The sequence below is a fragment of the Tachyglossus aculeatus genome, chromosome 26, assembly GCF_015852505.1.
Source record: "Tachyglossus aculeatus isolate mTacAcu1 chromosome 26, mTacAcu1.pri, whole genome shotgun sequence".
NCBI classification, from domain to species: Eukaryota; Metazoa; Chordata; class Mammalia; order Monotremata; family Tachyglossidae; genus Tachyglossus; species Tachyglossus aculeatus.
The window spans coordinates 915,320-927,367 of NC_052091.1; the positions used below are offsets into that span (position 1 = coordinate 915,320).

At 49.2% G+C, this 12,048-nt stretch overlaps 1 protein-coding gene across 1 annotated transcript in view; it reads left to right on the plus strand.

The window, feature by feature from the left end:
* The first annotated feature begins 3,006 nt into the window (after nt 1–3,006).
* The window catches only part of GIPR (gastric inhibitory polypeptide receptor), a 38,785-nt gene continuing 29,743 nt past the window's right edge, over nt 3,007–12,048 (plus strand). The window contains exon 1 of the mRNA XM_038767635.1: nt 3,007–3,030. Coding sequence (XP_038623563.1) covers nt 3,007–3,030 — 24 coding nt within the window. The remainder of the gene's footprint in view (nt 3,031–12,048) is intronic.

Consider the following 12,048-nt stretch of genomic DNA (forward strand, 5'->3'; position numbering starts at 1 on the left):
AGCGCTTGGGAAGTACAAATCGGTAACATAGAGAGATGGTCCCTACCCAACAACGGGCTCACGGTCTAGAAGTGGGGAGACAGACAAAAAAAAAAAACAAGTAGATAGGTGTCAATACCATCAGAATAAATAGAATTATAGCTATATACACATTATAGCATTATAGTTATGAGAAGCGGCGTGGCTCAGTGGGAAGAGCACGGGCTTTAGAGTCAGGGGTCATGGGTTTGAATCCCGGCTCCACCACACGTCTGCTGTGTGACCTTGGGCAAGTCACTTCACTTCTCTCAGCCTCAGTGACCTCATCTGTAAAATGGGGATGAAGACTGGGAGCCCCACGTGGGACAACCTGATCACCTTCTATCCCCCCAGCGCTTAGAACAGTGCTTTGCACATAGTAAGCGCTCAATAAATACGATGGAATGAATTATTAATAAAATAAATATAATACTTAATATAAATTTTAATTTATAATATATAATAATATAAATATATAATTAACATAATATAGAATTATATTATATATAATTGATCTAATACAATATTGTATTTAATATGTAATGTGATTAATAAATAAATATGAACAAATAAAATCAATAGAGCAATAAGTAGGTACAAATATATACAAGTGCTGTGCGGAGGGGAGGGGGTAGGGCAGAGGAAGGGAGGGCAGGAGGTTTGTTGAAAACACATCTCCTCCAAGAGGCCTTCCCTGACTAAGCCCTCTATTCCTTTTCTTCTGCTCCCTTCTACGTCGCCCCGAAGTCTCTCTGACTTGCTCCCTTTACTACTAATAATAATTATGGCATTTGTTAAGTGCTTACTATGTGCAAAGCACTGTCCTAAGCTCTGGGGAGGATACAAGGTGATCAAGTTGTCCCACTTGGGGGTCACGGTTTCAATCCCTATTTTACAGATCAATCAATCGTATTTATTGAGCGCTTACTGTGTGCCGAGCACTGTACTAAGCGCTTGGGAAGTCCAAGTTGGCAACATACAGAGACGGTCCCTACCCAACAGTGGGCTCACAGTCTAGAAGGGGGAGACAGAGAACAAAACCAAACATATTAACAAAATAAAATAAATAGAATAGATATGTACAAGTAAAATAAATAAATAAGTAGTGTAATAAATACGTACAAACATATATACATCAATCAATCAATCAATCAGTTGTATTTATTGAGTGCTTACTGTGTGCAGAGCACTGCACTAAGCGCTTGGGAAGTACAAGTTGGCAACATATAGAGAAAGTCCCTACCCAACAGTGGGCTCACAGTCTAAAAGGGGGAGACAGAGAACAAAACCAAACATACTAACAAAATAAAATAAATAGAATAGATATGTACAAGTAAAATAAATAAATAAATAGAGTAATAAATATGTACAAACATATATACAGGTGCTGTGGGGAAGGGAAGGAGGTAAGGCGGGGGAGGACTGAGTCCCTTCCTTCCTCTCCCCCTCGTCCCCCTCTCCATCCCCCCCGATCTTACCTCCTTCCCTTCCCCACAGCACCTGTATATATGTATATATGTTTGTACAGATTTATTACTCTATTTATTTATTTATTTATTTTACTTGTACCTATCTATTCTATTTATTTTATTTTGTTAGTATGTTTGGTTTTGTTCTCTGTCTCCCCCTTTTAGTCTGTGAGCCCACTGTTGGGTAGGGACTGTCTCTATGTGTTGCCAATTTGTACTTCCCAAGCGCTTAGTACAGTGCTCTGCACATAGCAAGCGCTCAATAAATATGATTGATGATGATGATGAGGGATGAGGGAACTGAGGCGCAGAGCAGTTAAGTGACTTGCCCAAAGTTGGCTGACAAGCGGCGGAGCAGGGATTTGAACCCATGACCTCTGACTCCCAAGCCCGGGCTCTTTCCTCTGAGCCACACTGCTTCTTTATATTCACTTCCCCTCCCAGCCCCACAACACTTATGCCCATATCTGCAATTTTATTTATTTGTAGTAACGTCTGTCTCCCCCTCTAGACCGTAAACTCGTTTATGTGCTATGTGCTCTGCACATAGTAGGGACTCAATTCATTCATTCAATCGTATTTATTGAGCACTTACTATGTGCAGAGCACTGTACTAAGCGCTTGGGAAGTACAACTTGGCAATAAAATTGATTGACTGACCCTCTGGCTGCCTCTCCATGATCCATGCTCCTGTCCCTGCTGGGAATCCAAGGGCCTAGCTGCCCGCTCCCTGTCACCCCCCGCCCCCCATAAGCCGCCCCCACCCCCACCCCCACCCCAGGCCCGGCTCCAGATGCTTCTGGCTTTGGCGCCTTCCAGGACATTGCCTCCAGACAGCGGCTCCAGAGATTTTCCAGGGCCTGTCCCCCCTCTCCCCAATTACACACCCGATGCCCCCGCAGCCCCAGAACCCTTCCCTCCGGACCTTCGGCCCTGCCCCAGCCGCCCCTCAGCCCTCACAGAGCGCGGATTTGGGACTCTGAGGACCTGGGTTCTAATCCCGGTTCCACCGCTTGGCTGTTGCGTGACCTTGGGCAAGTCACTTACCTTCTCTGTGCCTCAGTTCCCTCATCTGTAAAATGGGAATTAAGACTGTGAGCCCCATGTAGGGCCCGGACTGTGTATCTTCCCCAAGGCTTAGAACAGTGCTCGGGACATACTAAGCACTTAACAAATACTATTATGATTGTCTATTATTATTACACACAGTCTTGGAACCTCATAGCCTCGGCTCTGCCCCCACTGTCCCTCAGGGCTCTTACCCTAGCCCAGTAACCCCCCAACCCACCCCCAATTTCAGGCCTGCGACCCTCGGCCCTGCCCCTGCAGCCCTGAGCCTACAAGCCTCCCTCATCTTTGGTCCCGCCATCGCCCGGTCCATGGCCCCACAGGCCCGGGACCACCCAGCCCCTCCCGTTCCTCAACCTTTGGCCCTGGTTCCCCAGTGTAAACACGGCTCCGGCCAGTAACGCTCCTCTCAGATTAGAAACAATATTTTCCCGGATCCCAGCCTGTCGCCATGGCGACGCGGCCTGGCCGGCCGGTTGGATCCCTGCACCCTGGGTGGTGGATATTTCCCCACCTCCATCCCCTTCCTCCAGATAAGGGAGCTGTGGTCACCATCCATCCCCTGGGGATGGGGAGAGGGGGTTCCTGCCCCTTCACCGCCCCTCCAAGAAACCTCCCTCCGCCCCCAATTCCCAAGGCCCCCTTCCCACCTCCTCCAATTCCCCACAGTCACGTTGAAGCAGAGGCGTCCTGGTCCCTGCGGGCTACAGAACCGGGTCCCCGGAGATTAGCTGAGGAGGAGCGTCCTGCGGTGAATTGAGCCCAGATATGAGAATCAGAAGGTCAAGGGTTCTAATCCAGGCTCCGCCACTTGTCTACTGGGTGAGCACGGGCAAGTCCCTTCGCTTCTCTGAGCCCCAATTACTTCATCTGTAAAATGGGGTTTGAGACTTTGGGCCCCACCTGGGACAGGCATCTACTTCTGTGCTTAGTACAGTGCCTGGTACAAAGCATAAGTGCTTAACAAATACCCACAATGATTATTATTAGTGAGAGCGGCGGCCCAGGACTGGTACTGATAATATTTGTTATTTTCAATATAACAAAAACAATATATTATATATAAAATATGATATTCAATCTAATGTTTGCATTTGTTAAGCACTGTACTAAACTCTGGGGTAGGTACAAGCAAATAGAATTGGACACGGTCCCTGGCCCACGTGGGGCTCACGGTTTTAATCCCCATTTTACAGATGAGGTAACTGAGGCAGGGAGAAGTGAAGTGACTTGCCCAAGGTCACCCAGCAGTCACGTGGCCGAGTCGGGATTAAAACCCATGACCTTCTGACTCTCAGGCCCGGGCTCTATCTACTATGCCATGCTGTTTCTCATAAGCCATGCTGCTTCTCATGGTTGAGGGCTGGGGGAGATTCTCCAGGGTGGGAAGACGGAGTCGGAGAGGGGCCTGCAGGATAGGGTATCTTGGGTCCCAGGAGCTAGAAAAAGTCCGTGTGAAAGTTTGTCTGGAGATGTGTGTCGGTGGGCATTTATCCAAGGGGTGAGACTCTGTGACGGGTATGTGCCATTGTGAGTGTTTGACTGCCTGGGTGGGTGTCTGAATGTGTCGCAGTGTGTGTGAGCAGGCAGAGCAGACCTGAGTGTGTAAAATTCATTTTGGGCAGGGAACGTATCTGCTAATTCTGTTGTATTGTCCTCTTCCAAGCCTTTAGTACAGCGCTCTGCACAATGAATGAATGAATACTGAGCGCTCACCTCCTCCAGGTGGCCTTCCCAGACTGAGCCCCCTTTTTCCTCTCCTCCTCCCCATCCCCCCCGCCCTACCTCCTTCCCCTCCCCACAGCACCTGGATAGATGTTTGTACAGATTTATCACTCTATTTATCACTCTATCACTCCCTTCAAGGCCCTATTGAGAGCTCACCTCCTCCAGGAGGCCTTCCCAGACTGAGCCCCTTCCTTCCTCTCCCCCTCGTCCCCCTCTCCATCTCCCCTTCTTACCTCCTTCCCTTTCCCACAGCACCTGTATATATGTATAGATGTTTGTACATATTTATTACTCTATTTATTTATTTTACTTGTACATTATTCTATTTTATTTTGTTAGTATGTTTGGTTTTGTTCTCTGTCTCCCCCCTTTTAGACTGTGAGCCCACTGTTGGGTAGGGACTGTCTCTATATGTTGCCAATTTGTACTTCCCAAGCGCTTAGTACAGTGCTCTGCACATAGTAAGCGCTCAATAAATACAATTGATGATGATGATAGTAAGTGCTCAATAAGTACAACTGAGTAAGTACAATGGTATTCATTGAGCACTTGCATGTGGATCACTATACTAAGCTATCAATAGTATTTATTATACACTCCCTGGGTGCAGAGCACTGAACTAAGCACTTGGGCGAGTACAATAGAGATAGCAGACCTGGTCCTTGTCCTCAAAGACGTTGCTCAGTGCTTAGAACAGCATTTAAATACCATCATTATTATTATTATATCATAGCAGGGGAGACAGAAACTAAAATGATTTACAAATAGGAGGAAAGAGAGAAAAAGGGAAATGGCTGATTTTTTTTTTTAATGGTATTTATGAAGCACTTACTATGTGCCAGGAACGTACTAAGTGCTGGGGTAATTACAAACTAAGCAGGTTGGACTAAATCCAGGTCCCACACAGGGCTCACAGCCTTAATCCCATTTTACAGGTGAGGTAACTGAGGCAAAGAGCGGTTAAGTGACTAGCCAAAGGTCATATAGCGGACAAGTGGCAGAGCAGGGATAAGCATCCTGGTCTTCATTTTATTTGTACATACTTACTATATTTATTTTATTAATGATGTGTATATAGCTACAATTCTATTTATTCTGATAGTATTGACACTTGTCTACTTGTTTTATTTTGTTGTCTGTCTCCCCCTTCTAGACTGTGAGCCCGTTGTTGGGTAGGGACCGTCTCTCTATGTTGCCGATTTGTACTTCCCAAGCGCTTAGTACAGTGCTCTGCACACAGTAAGCGCTCAATAAATACGATTGAACGAATGAATGAATGAACTGACTGAGTGATGAGTTTGGCGTGAGTGCTTAAATTCAGTCAATCATTCAATCTTACTGATTGAGCGCCTACTGTGTGCAAAGCACTGTAATAATAATAATAACGATAATAACGGCATTTATTAAGTCCTTACTATGTGCAAAGCACTGTTCTAAGTGCTGGGGAGGTTACAAGGTGATCAGGTTGCCCCATGGGGGGCTCACAATCTTAATCCCCCCTTTACAGATGAGGTAACAGGTCCAGAGAAGTTAAGTGACTTGCCCACAGTCACACAGCTGACAATTGGCGGAGCCGGGATTTGAACCCATGACCTTTTGACTCCAAATAATAATAATAATAATAATGTTGGTATTTGCTAAGCGCTTACTATGTGCCAAGCACTGTTCAAAGCGCTGGATAAAGCACTTACTATGTGCAAAGCACTGTTCTAAGCGCTGGGAAGGTTACAAAGTGATCAGGTTGTCCCTCGTGGGGCTCACAGTCTTAATCCCCATTTTCCAGATGAGGTAACTGAGGCACAGAGAAGTTAAGTGACTTGCCCAAAGTCACACAGCTGACAAATGGTGGAGCCGGGATTTGAACCCATGACCTCTGACTCCAAAGCCCGGGCTCTTTCCTACTGAGCCACGCTGCTTCCAAAGCCCGTGCTCTTTCCACTGAGCCACGCTGCTTCTCTAACTAAGCGCTGTACTAAGCGCTTGGGAGAGTACAAGAGAAGCAGCGTGGCTCAGTGGAAAGAGCCCGGGCTTTGGAGTCAGAGGTCAAGGGTTCAAATCCCGGCTCCGCCACTTGTCAGCTGGGTGACTCTGGGCAAGTCACTTCTCTGGGCCTCAGTTCCCTCATCTGTCAAACGGGGATGAAGACTGTGAGCCCCCCGTGGGACAACCTGATCACCTCGTATCCTCCCCAGCGCTTAGAACAGTGCTATGCACGTAGTAAGCGCTTAATAAATGCCATCATTATTATTATTATTATTACAACAACAAAGAGACCCATTCCCTGCCCACAAGGAGCTGAGTCTACAGATGAGCTCACGGTCTAAATTCATTCATTCATTCATCGTATTTATTGAGCGCTTACTGTGTGCACAGCACTGCACTAAGCGCTTGGGAAGTACAATTCAGCAACAATTAGAGAGCTGTCTGCTGGTCTGCCTACCCGCCGTCTTTGAGTCTTTGCCCGGGCCTCTGGGCCTCTGTCTCTGTTCGCACATAGTAAGCACTTAATAAATGCCATCATTATTATTATTATTATTACAACAACGAGGAGACCCATTCCCTGCCCACGAGGAGCTCAGAGTCTAGAGATGAGCTCACGGTCTAAATTCATTCATTCATCCATCGTATTTATTGAGCGCTTACTGTGTGCAGAGCACTGCACTAAGCGCTTGGGAAGTACAATTCAGCAACAATTAGACAGCTGTCTGCTGGTCTGCCTACCCGCACGTCTTTGAGTCTTTGCCCGGGCCTCTGGGCCTCTGTCTCTGTTCATCTGTGTATCTCTGTCGTTAAACTTCCCTCCGTCTCTGGACTTGTGCCCGGGGGACGGTGTCTTGGCCTGTGCCCCCCTTCCCGCCACCATCTGCTGACCCCCGCCCCGGGCTCCCGGCTCCGCTCCGCAGGCTCCCGGTTCCAGTCGACGCTCCGTCACCCCCCACCCACCACCACCACCGGCGTCCCGGGGGACCGGGGGGACCAGAGCCAGCAGGGAATGCCACCTCCTGCCAACTTCAGCTGGTCCCTGGCAGGGGTTGCCCTGCGGCCACTACCCCCGACGGCTCCACGAGCGAGCAGCTCTTCTGCCCTGCGGAACCACCAACTTAGTTCGGGCTGAGAGGCAGGGAGGCGGCCTGTCCATAGCCCTACATTAAGTCCAGCTCTTCCCCCTCCTCCTTTGCGGCTGGTCCCTTCCCTAAGACTGCCAATTCCGACTGGGTCCACCGACAGATCTACCAACTCCGTTATAGTGTAATAATTATGGTGTTGGTTAAGAGCTTACTACGTGCCAGGCACTTTACTAAGCGCTGGAGTGGATACAAACCAGTCAGTTTTAGACTGTGAGCCCACTGTTGGGCAGAGACTGTCTCTATATGTTGCCAATTTGTACTTCCCAAGCGCTTAGTACAGTGCTCTGCACATAGTAAGCGCTCAATAAATACGATTGATGATGATGATGACGACACAGTCCCTGTCCCACATGGGGCTCACAGTCTTAATCCCCATTTTGCAGATGAGGTAACAGGCGCAAGGAAGTGAAGTGATTTTTTAATGGCATTTATTAAGCGCTTGCTATGTGCAAAGCACTGTTCTAAGCGCTGGGGAGGTTACAAGGTGATCAGGTTGTCCCACGGGGGTGCTCACAGTCTTAACCCCCATTTTGCGGATGAGGTAACTGAGGCTCGGAGAAGTGAAGTGACTGCCCAAGGTCACCCAGCAGACTTGTGGCAGAGTCGGGATTCGAACCCGTGACCTCTGACTCCAAAGCCCGGGCTCTTTCCACTGAGCCACACTGCTCGCTTACTATGTGCAAAGCACTGTTCTAAGCGCTGGGGAGGTTACAAGGTGATCAGGTTGTCCCACGTGGGGCTCACAGTCTTAACCCACATTTTACAGATGAGGAAACTGGGGCACAGAGAAGTGAAGTGACTTGCCCAAAGTCACACAGCGGATAGGTGGCGGAGCTGGGATTTGAACCCATGACCTCTGACTCCAAAACCCGCGCTCTTTCCACTGAGCCACGCTGACTGGGTCTACCGACGGATCTACCAACTCTGTTATAGTGTAATAATTATGGTGTTTGTTATGAGCTTACTACGTGCCAGGCACTTTACTAAGCGCTGCGTGGCTCAGTGGAAAGAGCCCGGGCTTTGGAGTCAAGAGGTCATGGGTTCAAACCCCAGCTCGGCCACCTGTCAGCTGTGTGACTCTAGGCAAGTCACTTCACTTCTCTGGGCCTCAGTTACCTCATCTGTAAAATGGGGATTAAAACTGTGAGCCCCCTGTGGGACAACCTGATCACCTTGTAACCTCCCCAGCGCTTAGAACAGTGCTTTGCACATAGTAAGTGCTTAATAAATTCCATTATTATTATTATTATTATTACAAACAAATCAGGTTGGACACAGTCCCTGTCCCACATGGGGCTCACAGTCTTAATCCCCATTTTACAGATGAGGCAACAGGCGCAAGGAAGTGATTTTTTAATGGCATTTATTAAGCGCTTACTATGTGCAAAGCACTGTTCTAAGCGCTGGGGAGGTTACAAGGTGATCAGGTTGTCCCACGTGGGGCTCACAGTCTTAACCCCCATTTTACAGATGAGGGAACTGAAGCACAGAGAAGTGAAGTGACTTGCCCAAAGTCACACAGCGGACAGGTGGCGGAGCCGGGATTTGAACCCATGACCTCTGACTCCAAAGCCCATGCTCTTTCCACTGAGCCACGCTGCCCTTCTGATTTGCCCAAGGCCACACAGCAGACAAGAGGCGGAGCTCTCTCAAGCGCTGATGTACAGTGCTCTGCACACAGTAAGCGCTCAGTAAATATGATTGATTGATTTTAATGGTATTTGTAAAGCGCTTACTATGTGCTAGGCACTGTACTAAACTCTGGGGTAGATACAAGCTAATCCCCTCCCAACCCCACAGCACTAATGCACATATCTGTAATTTAATTTATGTGTATTGATGTCTGTCTCGCCCCCTCTAGTCTGTAAACTCGTCACAGGCAAGGAATGTGACTGTTTATTGTCATATTATACTTTCCCAGGCGCTTAGTACAGTGCACTGCACACAGTCAGCGCTCGGTAAATACGACTGAATGAATGAATGAATCGGGTTGGACGCGGTCCCTGCCTCCCAAGGGGCTCACAGTCTCCATCCCCATTTTACAGATAAGGTAACTGAGGCACAGAACGGACAAGTGGCGGAGCCGGAATTGGAACCCAGGTCCTTCTGACTCAATCCACTTAACTAAGCTACTTCCTGGGGTGGCACCCTAGTCCTGGAACCCAGTTTCCCCCCACGGACACCCAGTTCTGAACCTTCAGGATGGTATTTGCTAAGCGCTTACTACGCGCCCAGCACCGTCCTAAGCGCTGGGGTAGGTGATCAGGTTAAATGCAGCCACACGGGGCTCCTTAGTCTTAATCCCCATTTTCCAGATGGGATAACCGAGGCCCAGAGAAGCCAAGCGAGTTGCCCAAGGTCACACAGTAGGGAAGGGGTGGCGGGGCCGGGATTAGAACCCGGGTCCTCCCGGCTCCCAGGCTTGTCAGTGTTGGCTGTGGGATGGCCACCCCGCGTGGGGCCTTTCCCTGTGGTTATTTCTGTCCTTTCCTCCTTCCCGCCCCGGCTGCCCTGACGCCAGGATCCCGGCGGCCCATCGCTGCTCCTCCGTTTCACCCCAATTAATCAGCCGGGGCCCGGGGGGAGGCCTCCCTCGGCTCCTCTCTACTGAGCTCCCCACCCCCGGGATGGATCAATCAATCAATCAATCAATCAATCAATCGTATCTATTGAGCGCTTACTGGGATGGATGATTGGAACCTGACTCCGCAGTCCGCGGACTCCACCTTGGCTGGGTGGCCTCGGGCGGGCCGGCATCCAGCATCGACCCCCTCAATCAATCAATCAATCAATCAATCGTAGTTATTGAGCACTTACTGTGTGCAGAGCACTGTACTAAGCGCTTGGGAAGTACAAGCTGGCAACATAATAGAGACCGTCCCTACCCAACAGTGGGCTCACAGTCTAGAAGGGGGGAGACAGAGAACAAAACAAAACAGACTAACAAATTAAACGTAGTTATTGAGCACTTACTGTGTGCAGAGCACTGTACTAAGCGCTTGGGAAGTACAAGCTGGCAACATATAGAGACGGTCCCTACCCAACAGTGGGCTCACAGTCTAGAAGGGGGAGACAGAGAACAAAACAAAACAGACTAACAAATTAAACGTAGTTATTGAGCACTTACTGTGTGCAGAGCACTGTACTAAGCGCTTGGGAAGTACAAGTTGGCAACATAATAGAGACCGTCCCTACCCAACAGTGGGCTCATAGTCTAGCCCCGAGCAGGCCGGGACCTGCGGAGCCTCCAGGGGTAAAACCGGGAGACAGAGAGCGGCACCATCCAGCGGCATGCCCCCCATGCCCATCACGATCAATCAATCAATCAATCAATCGTGTTTATTGAGCGCTTACTGTGTGCAGAGCACTGTACTAAGCGCTTGGGAAGTACAAGTTGGCAACATATAGAGACAGTCCCTACCCAACAGTGGGCCCCTCAAAGAGAAGCAGCGTGGCTCAGTGGCCCGGCTTCATTCATTCAATCGTATCTATTGAGCGCTTACTGTGTGCAGAGCACTGTGCTAAGCGCTTGGGAAGTCCAAGTCGGCAATATATAGACAGTCCCTACCCTGAGTCCAGCCTGATCCTCTTGAGTGCTTCGCACAGCACTTGGCACATGGCAAGCAGCGTGGCTCAGTGGAAAGAGCCGGGGCTTTGGAGTCAGAGGTCATGGGTTCAAGTCCCGACTCCGCCACATGGCAGCTGTGTGATCTTGGGCAAGTCACTTGACTTCTCTGGGCCTCAGTTACCTCATCTGGAAAATGGGGATTAAGACTGTGAGCCCAACGTGGGACAACCCAATCAAGCTGTATCCTCCCCAGCGCTTAGAACAGTGTTTTGCTCATAGTAAGCGCTTAACAAATGGCAATTATTATTATTATTTAGGACTCAGAGGTCACGGGTTCTAATCCCGGGTCCGCCACTTGTCTGCTGTGTGACTTTGGACTTCTCTGTGCCTCAGTTACCTCATCCGGAAAATGGGGATTAAGACTGTGAGCCCCACGTGGGACAACCTGATCACCCTGTATCCTCCCCAGCGCTTAGAACAGTGCTTTGCTCATAGTAAGCGCTTAGCAAATGCCAATTATTATTATTATTTAGGACTCAGAGGTCACGGGTTCTAATCCCGGCTCCGCCACTTGTCAGCTGTGTGACTTTGGACTTCTCTGTGCCTCAGTTACCTCATCCGGAAAATGGGGATTAAGACTGTGAGCCCCACGTGGGTCAACCTGATGACCTTGTATCCCCCCTAGCGCTTAGAACAGTGCTTGGCGCATAGTAAGCGCTTAACAAAATGCCGTCAGTATTACTGAGAGGCAGCGTGGCTCAGTGGAAAGAGCCCGGGCTTGGGAGTCGTACATGGTGGCTGTGCCAATTGTCAGCTGTGTGACCTTGGGCAAGTCACTTCACTTCTAAGGGCCTCGGTTACCTCATCTGGAAAATGGGGATTAAGACTGTGAGACCCCCCGTGGGACAACCTGATCACCGTGTAGCCTCCCCAGCGCTTAGAACAGTGCTTTGCACATAGTAAGCGCTTAGTAAAATGGGGATGAAGACTGTAAGCCCTACGTGGGACAACCTGATTACCTTGTATCTACCCCAGCGCTTAAAACAGTGCTTTGCACATAGTAAGCGCT